General features: G+C 37.8%; 2 protein-coding genes and 1 long non-coding RNA gene across 3 annotated transcripts; 1 reads left to right on the top strand and 2 right to left on the bottom strand.

Annotated features, from left to right (window-relative positions):
* LOC113337051 (E3 ubiquitin-protein ligase RNF14-like) lies at nt 1-2431 on the top strand. The gene is made up of 6 exons (XM_026582742.1): nt 1-345; nt 445-519; nt 611-1163; nt 1263-1642; nt 1738-2175; nt 2303-2431. Exons 1-6 carry the CDS (start codon nt 1-3, stop codon nt 2429-2431), a joined length of 1920 nt encoding a protein of 639 aa, XP_026438527.1.
* A 2408-nt stretch (nt 2432-4839) lies between these two features.
* On the bottom strand, nt 4840-5809 carry LOC113337147. Its single transcript, XR_003354121.1, has 3 exons — nt 5772-5809; nt 5582-5656; nt 4840-5035 (listed from the first exon to the last, which is right to left on the bottom strand). It is a non-coding gene; the product is annotated as an uncharacterized LOC113337147 (long non-coding RNA).
* A 10096-nt stretch (nt 5810-15905) lies between these two features.
* LOC113337050 lies at nt 15906-16456 on the bottom strand. The gene is made up of 2 exons (XM_026582741.1): nt 16081-16456; nt 15906-15979 (listed from the first exon to the last, which is right to left on the bottom strand). Exons 1-2 carry the CDS (start codon nt 16454-16456, stop codon nt 15906-15908), a joined length of 450 nt encoding a protein of 149 aa, XP_026438526.1.
* Nucleotides 16457-16678: the final 222 nt, after the last annotated feature.

Raw genomic sequence — 16678 nt, 5'->3', positions numbered from 1 at the left:
ATGAATCAACAAGGTACTAGAATTCAAAATAAGAAGTATGAGGATAACCAAAATCTTCTTCCCAGACAGCAACCTTATTCTCTGGAATCATCAGCTCGAGAGCATCATCTAATTGACCCAAATCAACAACCCCGTGTTATTGAGAAAACAGCTGCTGATTCCCAAGTGCGTTTATCAGTTTTTAACAAAGGACGAGAAAGTGATCAGAAACCTAAAGATGAAGTTGATCATGTAATTCGTAGTAGTTGTCGGTTAGAAGAGATTATATTATCAGTATCCCAAGAAGAACAACCCAAATTGTCACAAGAACAACTTAGAGTTAATAATCGGTTGCAGGAAGAGGAGGTAAATCCCTTATATATTAATTCTTTAAAGCATGCATGCAGCAAGGTTTCTCTTTTCACATCAATATATACATGTTCTTCTTAATTTGCATGCATGCAGATACTAGCAATGGGGGCTATATATGGTGAAAATTTCATTCAACTTGACAGACAAGACGGCTTACGTTATTTCCAGGTCAAGTTTCCAACTACCATGCCAGTTTGATTAATCAATCCGCATTGCAGATATTTTCTGAATAACCCAATTTTGTTTCCTCTGCATGCAGATAAATATACATATTGATGTTTCCGATAAACTTATAGTGTATACTGGCCCATTTGATGGAGAAATCAAATTTGGCGGAATATACAGTGAAGCAATGGCAACAGCTGATGATAATTCAAACGGATTCTTTTACTCCACCTTCAAAGTTCAGTATCTTCCTCCAATCGTATTAACATGTTTATTACCGAACGCATACCCAAGCCATGGTGCTCCTTTTTTTACCATCTCTGTTCAATGGCTGGACGCTATGAGGATATCTAGCTTGTGTCAAATGCTGGATACAATTTGGACCGATCAATCAGGGCAGGAAATTGTTTATCCATGGGTGGATTGGCTATGTAATTCATCTCTCTCCCACCTAGAGTTTGATAATAATATTGGAACACCGTTAGGAAAGGCAGCTGATAATGCTGCTGTAGATAGACGTGCCATTTCAGAAAGTGTCTCTCTAGATGTAGATATACGTTCGATACTCAATTATAATGAAGATAAACTCAACGAGGGATTCTGCCAAAACCTACAAGAATGCTGCATTTGTCTAAGTGATCATCCAGGTATCTCAAATTTGTGATCCAAATTCTAGCTTGTTTGTTAAATGATTTACCATGTTGCACTGAATTGATGTGACATATATTTATATCTACTTTTCATAGGCACTAGCTTTGTAAGATTGCCGTGTAAGCATTTCTTCTGTCGCAATTGCATGGAGACATATTCAACCATTCACGCAAAGGAAGGCGTGGCAATACTGTGTCCGCAAATAAAATGCAGGGAACTAGTTCCACCTGGTTTGGTTAAAAGCTTGCTTGGAGATGAAAGATTTGAAAAATGGGAGTCTCTCTTGTTTCAGAAGACACTTGATACAATGTCTGATATAGTTTATTGCCCTAGATGTGATATGGCTTGTTTAGAGGATGAGGACCACCTCGCCGAGTGTCCCAGGTGCTTCTTTACCTTCTGTGGTCTTTGTGGAAATCGACTTCATGTTGGAGTTCCATGTATGACGCTAGAAGTGAAGCTTAGGTTCTTGCAGGTAACACATATATATATATATGAGACTTGATCCAGAATATATCTATTTCTAAGTTTGTTTGATTATTACCTGCGTACAATCGTCGGCTCTTACAGATAACTCATCCTGTGCAGAAACGTCAGACCGGAATGAATAAGGAGGAACGGCGTAAGCAACTGGACGAGATAAATAAGAGTCTTAATATGGAGGAAATAATGCATATTGCTAAAAGATGCCCTAAATGCCGTGTCGGAATCTCCCGGAGTTATGGCTGTAACCACATGCGCTGCGTGAATTGTTCGGAGAGCTTCTGTTATAAATGTGGCAAGGCGTACGAAAATTTAAAACCTCTCTGTTGTGGCTATTTTGATATGGACCCTGAAACCATTAGTCAGCAGGAGCAAGAGCGACAGGCAGACGAATTGAGCAGGAAGCGTCGGCAGGAAGCCCAGAGACAACAAGAGCAGGAGGAGCAGAGACAATTTCAGTTACCAATTAAAGATCCAGCATCCCGTGCTCACCCATGCCCAAGCTGCCGTCAAATGAATCCAAAGGTGAGTAAAATGAAGTTTTTTTGCCTGCTTTGGCAAATAAGTGACAAACATCTATAAGAGAATGCAATTGATATTTCTGGATGAGCGCTACACTGATACACTAGTTATTTTGTTGCAAATGGAACAGGTAGATAATAACAACCACATATTATGTTGGTATTGCCAAAAGCATCATTGCTACTTGTGCCGAAAGATGGTTACACGAAGCTCCCAACACTACGGACCCAAGGGCTGCAAACAACACTCAGCTGGATGAAATTTGGAACAAGATGAAACTAAAATTGACTGTGTCGAAGTATTCATGTATCTATGCCCTAAGTACTAGGAAATACTTTTTTGCTCCGATCAGTTGTGGATAAATATGGTTTTGCATTAGGCATAAACATGTAGTAACTTATATTTATTTTTTAAAATAATAAAAGAATTATTAAATGAAAAGTGTCATGGTATACATAACTAATTGTTTTGAGTTAATAATCAGTCGTCTTTCTTTCTGTAAAAAAGTTTTACAGATTCTGTGAAACTTCTGGAACGTTTCTATGAGGTCCCATTTATTTAGCAAAGCATTTGCCATTGTTCCAGCTTGGTTGTTGATGTTAATAAAGGTGATTTTTGTTGTAGTGTTAATTCAATGCATATCATGAGTTAAGAGTTGGGATTAGGAGAATAACTGATCGGTAGTAATCACTGTGAATCAACACTGTATAGATTAGGAAATCTAGTCATTGAGTTAGGAAACTGTTTTGAAGTTAGCATTAGGAAACATAGAAACGTAAGGAATCCCAATATAAAGAAAAACAAGAGATGGTTGGTGTCCGGATCTCCAACAACTAAAAGGTTTGCTTGAAAATCCTGTTTTCTTCTGGTTTACTAAGGGTAATCCAATTCTAGGAATGGAATTGAATTCAAATCCAAAAAATTGGCATTTGGTTGAGTTAATCCAATTACTATTGTTTTTACTTTAACTGGAATCCATTTCCATTTCACTACTAGACCAATGCAATGGGATTATATTATTTTGGAGGGAATTGGATTCCTAAGAATCAAAATTCTCAATTATATGGAGTTGATCTGGGCTGTTTGGTTCAAGGAATTAGTCACATTCCCCCGGAATTGGATTACAAAGATTCCAATTCCTTGAACCAAACATGTTGTTAGTGTAAACAATGTGTGGTCTTAAAACTGTTTTTGTAGCATACAGGGTTTAGAATTGTAAATGATTGAGGGGATATAAGTAGGAAACTGAGTTCTAACCAATAAAAAAATTGATACGCTAGTAAAATATTCAAGAAAATGAGGATACATTCATAGTGAAAAATTTCATTTATAGCATTTGAGCATTTGAGCGATAGTTACAATGACAATTACATTCCTAGCAGACATCTTGTGAATCTCCTTGCAGTAATATTTACTAGCCTCCAGTAAGGAAACCACCAGGGAAACAATGGCACACAGCAACAGCTTCTCTTTTGCATCTTCTTGATAACCTTCAACATTATTTGCAGGACTAGAATCAGTAGTATTAGTACTTTGGCCACCCTGAACCCACATAGAAAACTATTGTTGACATATGCAGAACCATCTCCGCTTAATGTATCCAACTGAAGTCCCCTTGGAATCCTGCCACTCAAGTCATTGTAAGACAAGTTCAAAAACCCAAGAGAATCTAGTGATGGCAAAGATTGTGGGATCTTCCCAAACAATTAGTTGAAACTCAAATCCAAGGAGTCTAAACCTGTCATATTTCCGACACTCGCTGGGATTATACCAGACAAGCTATTGTGTGACAGATTAAGCATGGAAAGCGCTTTGAGTAGACCAATCTCTTATGGATGCTCCCGTCGAGATTGTTGCAAGATAGATCAATTCCGGAGTTGTAGTCATACCATCTCTCAAGCTGTATCTCAATCCCTTTGATCATCATCTCCAGTTTCACATAACCATCGTATTCAAACGAGTCTGTGATATTAGGTCTACTTGTTAGCATCTTCAAGCTCCCTATTTTTCTAGGGAGTTTCCCACTAAAATAGTTTCTGGACAAGTCTAATATTTGAACTTCAGAGAAGTGAATAATCTCTTCAATTCACCCGTTGAATTTATTTGACCTTAAAGAAATGATTTTGACTGAATATAGTGAACCAAATGCAATACGGCCTTCGAGTTCGTTGTTATTTAATAGAAGAAAGGTCAGCGGTATTGTTTCAAGATCGTTTGGAACACTTCCAGTGAGATTGTTGGTTCCAAGATGAAGCGACTTAAGATAACTGCAATTCCCTATATTAGTAGGTATAACCCCTGATAGTTTGTTGTTCGAGAGATCAATATAAAAAGGATTAGGGAAGATATATGGTTCTGTGTAGGGCTGCACATACTCCGGTACGGTCCGGTTCTCTTATGGAACCGGTCCCTGTACTTGGTGTTGACCGGTACCTCATTTTGAGGACCGGTCCCTGTACTTGTACCTGGAGTTGTACCGGTCCTCCGGTACCGGTCCGGTACAAGACCGGTACCGGGTTTTTTACCTGAAAAATATTACAAAATATAATACAACATTTCCATAAGTTCAATGTTCAACAATCCAAAATAAGTTCAGGTTGCATACATATTTAAGTTCAACATTTTGCATAACTTCAAAACAACAATCCAAAATAAGTTCATAAGTTCAGTTTGCTAAAAAAGTAAAAACAACATTTCCACTACCATATAAGTCAGTCTACGACAAGTCGACAAGAAATGAAATGCGATCATTGCAAACGAAAATGGATGGCTGCACAGCCTGCACTTGCAAGTTGCAATCCTAGGCCACAAATCTGCACTTTCCCCTCCAATAAGGCCATTGATTGGATAGGACAACCTCAACCTGTGTGTATTACAAGTTTACAACCAGTTCAAAACAAATAGCAAGCAAATACATAAGAAGTTCATAACTACAGTTGAATTTGTGCAGATTGAATATTTTCAGTCCATTCATTTCCATACATTACATATTCTCATACACACCCCAATACTTATTGTACTTGGTAAACATACAGTATACAGACATACTGACATACAAACTCAATATTATCAACAAATCCAAGTTAGGAAATACCTCCAGTGAGACATACACATAGTGATACTGTCACACATACTCATACAAGAAAGATACAACTAATTGCAAAACCATTCATAGAATCACAGTTAATCAGTTATCACTTATCACACAGTAGTACAGAGTACAATCAATCTATGTATTCATTATAACATATTAACATGTATTTCTCAATCAATCTGAATTCTCAAACCCTAAATTGATCTCAAACTCTCAATCAATGTCAAACCCTAAATCATTTACATCAACAAGGTTAATCTCATAAGATAGATTGCTCAATCAGAAGAACAAGAATAAGTAAAGACTGTAAAGTACCTTGGAAACAAAAAGGTTTAGATTGAATCTGATAGACGAAGAAAAAATTGGTATCCTTGGCAGTCACCACTTAACCTGCGTGAGTATAAACACTAGGGTTAGTTGATTAGTCAAGCGATAGCTACTTAAAATCGTTTACAATTCCTAGGGTTTCCTTTTGTTGAAACAGAAAGGAAATCGAAAAGATTACCTGATTGATTGATAGCTACTAACTAGTAAGACTTGAATTGATGATCGTGAATTGGTGATTTCCTGATTGATTGGTGAGGGTAGCCGTAGTTACTCAGAGATGAAGAGGCTGCTCTTCATAGCTTCACTGCTTCACAGAGAAAAAAACGAAGAAGAAAGAAAACTGAGAGTGAGAGAGTTACCAGAGTTAGCGATTAGTATTAGGGTTATCTATATTGGACGGATAGGATTAAAACTAGTTAGGATCTTAACGGCTGAAATTAAACGGCACATATGGGCCGGTTCCTACCGGTACTCCCCCTAGAACCGGTGTCTGTACCGGTCTAGACCGGTTCTCAATTTCCAGTACCGGTGTCTGTACCGGCTAGACCGGTTCCGGTCCGGTACCGGTTCGGTATTTCCGGTTCCACTCCGGTCCAGGTCCTCCCAACCGGTTCTTGTGCAGCCCTAGTTCTGTGGGACATATAGAAAAAGGAATTGAACCTGAGAGTTCATTACCAGATAAAGAAATATACGGTAGACTAGATAATCTTTCTCCAATCTCTATCGATATTTCACCACTGAAGTTATTATGCGACAGATGAAAAGTGTTGATATTTTTGGGTGGAAGAGGAAGCGCCCCATGCAGGTTATTGTGTGATAAATTGAACGTGCCATACTTCAAGTGAAGAATACGTGGCAAAGTTCCTGGAAGGTTATTTTGTGAGAGATCTAAGCCGATGAGGTTATTCATTTTGAAGATGCAAAAAGGTATAGCACCTGTCAGGTTGTTACTAGACAAATCTAAATGTTTAAGACGAGTCAACTATCAAATGAAAGTGGGGATCAACCCTTTTAGATTGCATGATTTAGACTTAGCTTCTCTAGTTGAAATTTAGACACATGTTGATCCTCATCTATGACTATTGTTAGGTTTTTGGGTCTAATATTATGGTACCAAGGTTTAATTAATTGATTAGAGGGATCAACGAAACATTGCCACCAATAGAGTTGTCATAAACAATAAAGTACCTAAGGTTTTGGTGATGCAATGTGGTATAATTCCCGTTAAATTGTTATCAAACAAAAAAAGATACTCAAGAGAAGAAATGTTGCATATTGAAGAAGGTATTGATCCTTGAATTAAACATGAATAGGCAATGAGTTCAATTAATGACGGGGCATTTGAAATTGAACTCGGAACCGATTACGTTGGTTGAGGATATGTATACAAGTCGTAGTTCAGGCCATTATTTTACAAACATCCTAGATAAGTTAGGATGAAGACCAGAATTATGATTTACGAAAAGCTCTTCTAGTTGAGGAAGATATGGAATCGAACCTTTTAGATCACAACTCATTAAGTCAAGTGTAGAAAGGGAAGTTAAATTAGCCAGTTGTATGGGGATTGTTGATTCAAAGGTTTGGATTATTGGCCATTACAAGAGAGGATAGACGAGAATGATTGTGAAATTCAGGGAATACTGCAGTGGGAATATTACAAAAAGAGAGATCAATGCCCCTAAGATTGGAAAGACACGAAAGACGTTAACCAATTTTTGAGGAGGATGATGCCTCAAAAAAATCAACACCGCTCAAAGATAGTACCTTAAGGTTGTGTAACCCTCTCACCCAGTTCAAGGATGGTGATTTAAGGTAACACTTAGAATAAGGAAATCTAGCATAAGGGTCATCAGGACCAGGGTCATGTAAGTAAGATAAATTGAGGTTTTTGCAGAGAAGATAGGTTACTGAATTGTGCTGTAATCCAGCCGGAGAACGATGAATATGAGATATCTAGATAATTATGTTTTTTAGATTGTTAAACTGATGTGGGATATGTGAACCTTGAAAATCATTCAAACTGAGATCAAGATATTCAATATGTGTAAGGTTGAAAAGGTAAGGAGAGATGTTACCTTTTAGTGATGCACTTGGAGACGCAATCCCATAGATTCCATTATTTGTTTCATTTATGTAATTCTCACGATTTTTGTCTCGGAGATTGATTGAAATGACATGTAAAGACTCATGAGAGCACTGAACTCCATTCCAGTTGCAACAATTTCGATGAATTTGGCCTTCTTGCCATGAAGACAGAAGATTTGGAGGGAATATGACAATGGATGATTTGAACTTCAAAAGAGCTTCTCTTTTATTGTCATGGCATCCATGAGCAACTGTGAAGAATTGACTGAAGAAGAAAACGAAGAAGATGAAAATCAGATGAAGATGAAATGAATACATGGCTAATGAATAAATTTTTGTTCAATAATTAACTAAGAAGTGTCATATTAATAATTGGATTTTATTTATTTTTTAAAAATATTGTGGAAGACGTTGCAGCTAATTGGATTTTATTTTCAGTGATTGTAGCCACAAAATTTAAGTTGATACGAAACCTCATTGACTCAACCTTTACCACAAGATAGAACATGAAGATTTGGTGAAATGTTCCACACTTGATACGGTGGATCCTCATTCATTATACTGAGACATATAGGACTTTAATTACAAAAAATATTACATATTTTTTGTGCTTCAATTACATAATTGACAGAGGTTACAATGTCGACATAATTTTGGCAGCTGTAGAGTTGAAGGATATATCTAGAATTACGGCTTTGATTGAGTGATAATAGTTGTATCCTTAACATCCTCCCTCAAGGTGTACATGATTTATTGAATGTTGAACTTGTTTCTGAGATAAAGAAACCTTGGTACTGACAAACCCTTAGTGAAGATGTCAGCTATTTGATCTTTAGTCGAGATGAACCGTACCAGAAGTTGCTTGTGTGTTATTCTTTCATGCACAAAGTGATAATCAATTTCTATGTGCTTCATACGAGCATGAAAAACTGGATTAGATATGAGATATGTATCCCCAAAGTCGTCACACCAGATTGACGGAGATCTTACTTCAACACCAAGTTCTTTTAACAATGATTAAAGCCATATTAGTTCAGAAGTTGTTATGGCTATGCCTCTATATTCTGCTTTCGTGCTTGACTTGGAAACAGTTTTCTGTTTCCTTGCACTCCAAGATACAAGATTATTGCCAAAATAGATGCAATATCCACTGGTGGATCTACGGTCGTCGAGACTCCCAGCGCAATCAGAGTCAGAGTAGGCATGAAGACTGAAGATTTTCACAAAACCAAGCCATATTGAACTGTGTGTTTGAGATACCTGAGTATGCGTTTGATTAGCTCCCAATGCTCGATGTAAGGATCATGCATGAACTGACACACTTGGTTAACTGCGACAGAAATATCAGGGCGAGTGAGATATAGATACTGCAATGCTCAACAGACACTGCGATAGAGGTTAGGATCCTCGAATTTTTGTGTACCCATTCTGATGATTTTCGTGTTCACATCCAAGGGAGTAGCAACTGGTTTTGTTGCATCTATCTTTGTGCTTTTAAGCAGATCAGTGATGTATTTTTTTTGACTCAATAGAAATGATTCTTTTTGCTTAATAACTTTTATGCCCAAGAAGTAGTTGAGGTCACCTAAATCTTTAATTGCAAACACAATATTCAGGGAAGCTATTAGATTTGTAATAAGATAAGAATTGGAACCTGTGATTATAATGTCATCGACGTATATCAAGACATATGTTACTTCATCTGAATTCTTCTTAATAAAGAGTGAACTGTCTGCAATTGATCCTTTAAAACCAAGTTCAATTAGATAGGTACTTAGCCGTGAAAACCAAGTGCGTGGAGCTTGCTTCAATCCATAGATTGACTTGTTCAACTTGCAGACATGAGTTGGATAGTCAGGGTGAACATAGCCAAATGGTTGTTTCATATAAACATCTTCTGTCAGAATACCATGTAAGAAAGCATTATGAACATCTAATTGCCTCAAACAACAATTGTTTGCCACTGCAATTGATAAGATAAGTCTAATAGTACTTGGTTTTATCACAGGACTGAAGGTTTCGTCATAATCAAAACCTTCTCTTTGATTGTATCCTTTAGATACTAGTCAAGCTTTTGGTCTGTCAATTGTACCATCTGCTTTATGTTTAACCTTCTCTTTGATTGTATCCTTTAGATACAAGTGACAGAAGCTTTTTGGTCTGTCACTTGTTAACAGTGTTCCTCGTCTCACTTTTTGGTTTTGCTTCCATACAAATCTCACAGAAGCTCATTTCAGAAGAATGCTGATCATCCCTTACAATAGAATTAGCATCCATTGGTGATTTCATCTTCTTATCGTCACTAGTATTCCTGTAGGTATCTTCTATTTTCAATGATGATGAAGATGATTCTCCAATTTCTGACTTTCTATAGCTTGAATTAGAAGAACTCTTAGTAACACCAATAGACACAGAAGTTCTGACAGAGGACAGCAGAGCCTCTGATGAGTGCCAAATAATGTATATATTTATCCCTTTTTGTTGGCATTTAACTCATCTTTTGTGCATTAATTCTACATTTTATCCCATATTCTGTATTTTCATTGTTTTCAAGAATAAATATTTTTATTAATTAATTTTGCATTTTTAGGTAATAAATAAAGTCTGGATGACTTGCGGAGCAAAAAGAGCAGAAAAGTAGTGAAAAGCCGGGAGAAATCACGCAAGGAAGCCGCGAAGAATGGTGCGCACAACCTCATTTTCTACACACAAAAACGCCTCCGTTCTCAGCCATCAGATCAGTTCTCAGAAGCATCCGATGGTCGCTCCTTCATAGAGCATCAAAATCTGAAGTCTCTGCCAAGCACCACAGCGCTGAAATTCCAAGCCTTCAGATTAGATGGTAGTTGAATCCAACGGCTGCTCCCTTGCTGTTCATCAAAGTTTGATATCTTCGCCTTACACTACAGCACCTAACCTAATCTAGCACCGTTCGTTTCGTTGTATCCCTTCATCCGACGGTCGCTCCTCGCTTGCCTCCGCATCACCGTCCGATCTACCTACCAGCTCCACATCTCACGGCTTAGTCTCGCTGAACATCAAAAATCGATGAACTCGCATCACACCCAAGTGCCGAACACCCTAGACCTCAAACAAACAGCCCCTACCCTAACCCATATCGACCTCTCCTCCATCACCTCCCTCTGCAGAACCACCTTCTTCACCTGTCGCTCCACCACCAACTCCACTGCCGCTCCACCTTACCACCATGTCCGCCACCACCAACTCTGCCACAACCACACCACCTACCGCACATAGTAACTCTCAATCAACTTCATCAACATCACACGATTTCTAGTGACGTGTGGAATTGATGAGAATGATTGCATGTTATCAATCGAAGCTAGAAAAGGCATGGGAAGGAGCAGTGAAGTCAGAGGAAGGATGGGTCAGCGATTGATTGAAGAAATTGCGCCATCAAAGTAAGATTTTACGAAACCCTAATTTCTCAATATTTGGGATTTTTATAGAAAACCCTAATTTCTGTTAGGGAGAGCATAGGGAAGCTAGAGTAGGGAGATGGGTATGATTGAATTAGGTGAATTAGGTAAAACCAAACCCTAATTGTACTGTTTTTAATTTGGGAATTTTTTTGGGTAGAACCCTAATTGTGTCTGTGGGTATAAATAGAGAATGGGTGTGGTGTAGAAAGGTATGCTGGACTAGCCAGTGTCCAGGACTTTCAAGTTCTGTTAATTTTCAGTTTAATTTTAGTTCACTTTTCAATTAATTTTTCAGTTAATTTCAGTTAATTTCAATTTCACTTTTCAATTTCAGTTCATGTTCTGTTTGGTGTGATGTTTGTTCTGTTAAGGTTTAATTTCAGTTGTTTCATGTTCTTGTGATGTTTGTTCATGTTGTCTTAATTCACTGTTAGTTTAGTGGAATGTTAGGCTAGAAATTTCAGTGCATTTAGTTGATTGAGTAGTGGGGAGAAACTAGTGCTCACTAGTGACAATGAGCAAGCTAGTTCTCTTCCCACTCTGGAAGATTGCCTAGAGCCATTTACTTGGCTTTGTTTCTTTTTCTTATTCATGCTCTGTTAGCTTCACCATCTCCCTTGCCCTTGGCTTAGGCCTTGGTTCACTTGCACTGTTCTCTGATTGTTGTTGTTTAGTTTCTTCATTTTCTCCATTGTCTTTCCTGTTAACTGCCTTTGTTCTTCATTGCCTTCTTTTGCCCTGTTGTTGCTTCCCTACCCTGCTACTCAGTGCTTGTGCAGCTGCTTTCTTTGCACTGCTGCTGCTGTTGCTGCTGTTTTCTCCAGCTTTGCTGCTGCAGTACTGCTGCTTTCTTTCTTCCCTGCCTTGCAAACTGCTAGTGCTGCTGTGCACTTGCCTCTGCCCTGCAGTACTGCTGCTGCTTCCATCTTTGCCTTGTGCTGCTGCTGGTGCCTTCTCTGTGTTGCCTCTGCTGTTGTTGCTGTTGCTGCTGTTGTGCTGCCAAGCCTGCTGCCAGCAAAAGCCCATCAGTCCAGTTCAAGGCCTAGTTCTCAGTTCTAAGCCCACTGTCCATTGTTTGTACAAACTGAAGCCCATTTCATAAAGGCCCAAAGGCCCAGATCCTTGACTGAATCCAAAGCCCAGTTCACATCAAAAGACATTGAGCCCAATTCACAGTTGAACTGTTGAGCCCAAGTTCAGTTCACTGTTAGCCCAAAGCCCAGTGCAACTCTAAATACCAAAAGCCCATAAGTTCACAGTTAATCCAAACAAACCCACTAAGCCCAAAGCACAATTAGAAACCCAATAGCAAATTTAGAACCCAAAATAGCTAGAACACTTCAAACACTCCCAATCTCTGTGGATCGACCCGTACTTGCACGAGCTACAACCGACGACCGTGCACTTGCGGTATTACTGTAGGCCCCCGTTTTTATTGCGCTTAATTTTATACACTTCTCCGGGCCCATCAAGTTTTTGGCGCCGCTGCCGGGGATAATTTTTAGGACCTTTTAGAAGCCTACCAAGTTTTTGTTGATTTATCACCTGCCTCTTGAAGACACAACTCTTCTGCGTACTTTTCGTCAGAAATAGGAAAGACCTCTTCCTCACCACCATCATCAGAGCCAACTGACAACACTCCAAAGTACAAATCATCAACTACTACTTGGAAAGCTTCCGCCATTAGAGATTTAGTAAGTGTTTTCTTTCTTTTGAGCTCTACAAATTCTGTAGATTGGAGATATCCTTATATAACGAAGGGGTAATGAAGACTGAAGAGTCATTTGAACAGTCTGTTGGCTTACTCATGCTAGGTAATGAATAATCAACAGTCTTTGTTTAAGATTCTGTGTATGTAGTTTAATTGAAATTTTGGGAAGGGGATTGGAATAAATTTACATAACAAGTTTTCCATATTTAATTAAGATCTTCAATCTTTTACCATCTACAACAGAAAAAGATATAATATTCATGCATATGCCCGGAACATGAAAACTTCATTCAATGTAAGATTATTACAGATATGAGCTTCTGCTCGACCTTTCCCTTTTATGCAACCTCTGTCGCAGATGCGTTACTCATACAGAGTTTCTCGACATCCCCCATCCTCTAATAGGAGGTGAACAGGTCTCTGTTTCATCAAACATGCTTAGTGGCTCCAAAGTCCACCCACTAATATCTCACATTGGTTATTAAAATAACTTCTGACATCACGCCACTGAACTCATTCTAGTTTGTTTCAACTAAATTAGCATTAACTTTCTATGTATTAAGGTTTTTACGTTGTCTACAATATACTGCCCTATGGCCAGGAATTTACAAACATAAAAATCACCCTTAATTAAAGTAGTGCTAGATTCAAGTTTACGAAACATACCTTTCTTATGAAGACTACGCTTAGATTTGTGTTTGATGTTCTCACCTTTGCTAGATTTGAACTTTGTCCAGCCATATGCGCCTATTAGTCATGTCCCTTGCAGATGACACCTTTATTCACAAACCACAATTCCGAAACGGAAAGTAAAATATAAGTTTTGAAGATAACATCTAAATTTACGAACTTCGATTGAATAACCATTTCAAAAACTCATGGTTACCCCATAAATAATCATTTAGTCAACAACAAATTTCTGCTCGTCAGAATTATTCAGAAACGTTTCTCTGTTTTGTAAAATATCAAAAAATATTTTTACAACTCCAAAAATTTCGAAATTTTATGTGGGTAACTATCGGGATGTCTACTACATTAGGCAAAAGGTGTCATCTAAATTCCTTATAAGTTAAAAGATAACGTCGAAACTCTACAGCTGACCGAAAATTCGTTTTTGTTTTTCACTCCATAATTAACATCCATGATTCACAAACCAACCATTTTCGATTATTTCAAATTCTAATGTCTTAAGATTTGGGGTGCAATAATCAAAAATAAGAAAAATCAAATAAGCAAAAGTTATTGATACTTAGCTCCTTTATAATTGAAGTGATTGATTTGACGAAACAGACGAGCTCCCAAGATCTCCGCAACAACAACAAGGAATAACTTTGGAAAAACAGAGTGAGTCACGTATTCAACACGCTGCTCTTAAGACATTAGCGCCCGACTACACTCAAGACTGATGCTATAGCCCTCACAGGATGGATATCTTCAGGATAAAACACCATACTACACCTACTACTAGCATATGTAGTAGATGCTCAACTTGAGTTTGGCAACTCCGAAAAAACCTTAAGGAAAAACTCGAACGTTAAAGAAAACAATATAAAATATTTTCCCTTGGTTCTCTCTATAGAGAAACCTCTTTCCCATAGATTTTACAAAAATAGTGAATTTGTTTATATAATGGAATAACACAACTTAAAAACAGGAACTTCCCGATGTGGGACTAAAAAGTTTCATTCACGAAAGAAAACAATAAGTTATTATTTTTCATAATAATTTTAAAAACCAATTTTATTTAATTGTTTTCCAACAAAGACTCTCATAAGGCATTCTCCTACCGATCGAGCACCTGACCTGATATGATATCTCTGCATGAATATGGTTCTAGTGTCTTGTCGCAGTTTGCCTCTGGGTACGGAATCATGCTGATGTTCTCTTGTATCTTAGCTTCGATGTGTTTGGTGATGCATTCACAACAGTAAATGTGTGAACAGTTGCTAGTATTGTTCCTCGTCTCACTTTTGGGTTTTGCTTCCATACAAATCTCATAAAAGCTCATTTCAGAAGAACACAGATCTTCTCCCACACTTGAATTAACATCGATTGACATCTTCTTGATATCATCGACAACTGATTGCAGTAAATCACTGCTACAGCTACCATCTGCCATTACAGACCTTCTGTAAGTCTTTTCTTTTAAGATTTTTCTTTCTTTTGGACTTCCAACTTATTTAAATATGAGATATCTTTATAGATACTGAAAAGTCATGAAGAGAAGCAAACAATCTATTGTGGTTATCATGCTAGCTGGATCATCTATTTTTTAGTGTTTCTTTTAAGATTGTGTGAAAGAATTTTCGGGAAGGAAATGGGATTTCCAACGCAGAGATTTAGGAAGAAATATTTTGATATATTTGAGGAAGTAGATAATAGCAAATATAATTAAATTAGCTAAAACATCTGTCAGAATATTTGAAACTAAGATTTTTATTTTCTCAACAACAATGAATGAAACCTAAGTTTACAGATTTATGGGGTCTAAGGGACTAAATACATCCAGACTAGACTACCTGGCAGTCTATGTTTTGAAAGGCGAGTTAGGCGCTCGCCTAGGCTCATGAGGCGCCCAAGGTGCCAAAAACGTGATCCTTTACCTTTTCTATTTTGTTTTTCTGGTTTCTTGGCTCACAACATAGCTGACAGGCTCTAGACTCTAGTGATGCCTGCATTGCAGCGCATCGTTCTTATTGTTTGCAAATCCTGTTTGCATTGAGGTGTCAGAATGAAATGTTCTTTGTGGGAACAACCTTGGTTAGCAGATTATGTTAATCTCACAGGTTGGATGGAGCCATACGTCAGTAAAATTTTCAGTTTGCTCTCATTCTTATTGTAGGTTATTTCTCTTTGCATTGTAGAGAATATTACTGATAGCAGAAACAAGAAGAAGACTTTTATAATCAGATATCTCTCAAACATAAAAATTTCAAGGGAAATTAACACAGTTTGATTCCCCCATAAAAATATAAATAATTAACCTAATTGATACATAGTTCTCTTCATTAGCTGAGACACTAAAGAGCATTTTAACTCCAGTCCAACCGATTTTGAAATTTGCAATCTTAGATTACTCTCTGGCAGACTGCTTCATGAGTATCGCTCCAGGTTTCTCCACAGCCATAGCAAAATTCAGTTCCACACCTGCGAGTTCCCAAAGGAGTTAGTTAATTATTAGAACTAGAGAACCACTAATTTAGCAATAGTAGTTGATCATATTACATACCTGCAAATTATATGCAAACAGCCCATCGTCCTTTCCACATAGTATTTGCAACATGGACACTTTCTCCACTTTTTCTTCTCAGCCAGTTGAATGAGCAGCTTGTCTTCGTCCCCTCGTCTATGTAAAACGCTCTCTGAAACAAGACATAACGATGCGATCTCCCAGCGATCTAACAACGCACCTGATATGATATCTCTGCATGAATGGGGCTCTAATCTCTCCTTACAGTTATACTCCGGGCAGGTTATCAAGGTGATGTTCTCTTGTACCTTTGTTGCGATGTGTTTGGCGATGCATTTGGTGCAGTAACTGTGTGAACATTTGTTAGTAGTGTTTCTCATCTCATTTCCTGGTTTGGCTTCCATACAAATCTTGCATATCCTACCTTCTGCCATTGCTGTAAGTCTTTTCTAGTTTCTACTATTTCTCGTTTTTTTTTTCCTTTTGGGTGTTAAAAGTGTCTAGCTAGATTGTTGATTTTCTCATGGTAGAAGATGAATATGAAGGGCTGAGTCTCTTGATTCTGTGTATGATATTCAATTGCATTTATGAGAAGGAAATTGAGTTAAAATATCATCGCTTTTCTCAAGATAAGTCAAAACTGCTTTTCTTAGGTA

The sequence above is a fragment of the Papaver somniferum genome, unplaced genomic scaffold (assembly GCF_003573695.1).
Source record: "Papaver somniferum cultivar HN1 unplaced genomic scaffold, ASM357369v1 unplaced-scaffold_158, whole genome shotgun sequence".
Classification (NCBI taxonomy): Eukaryota; Viridiplantae; Streptophyta; class Magnoliopsida; order Ranunculales; family Papaveraceae; genus Papaver; species Papaver somniferum.
The sequence above is the reverse complement of the archived record's forward strand: the minus strand, read 5'-3'. Positions and strand labels throughout refer to the sequence as shown.

Bases quoted from the DNA above. Each gene is read 5' to 3' on its own strand.
- LOC113337051 (XM_026582742.1), top strand. From the start codon at position 1: ATGAATCAACAAGGTACTAGAATTCAAAATAAGAAGTATGAGGATAAC. The intron at 1,164-1,262 runs GTATCTCAAATT...TACTTTTCATAG, and splicing joins TTGTCTAAGTGATCATCCAG to GCACTAGCTTTGTAAGATTG. The intron at 1,643-1,737 runs GTAACACATATA...CGGCTCTTACAG, and splicing joins TGAAGCTTAGGTTCTTGCAG to ATAACTCATCCTGTGCAGAA.
- LOC113337050 (XM_026582741.1), bottom strand. From the start codon at position 16,456: ATGGCAGAAGGTAGGATATGCAAGATTTGTATGGAAGCCAAACCAGGA. The intron at 15,980-16,080 runs GTTTGCATATAA...GGGAACTCGCAG, and splicing joins TGTGGAAAGGACGATGGGCT to GTGTGGAACTGAATTTTGCT.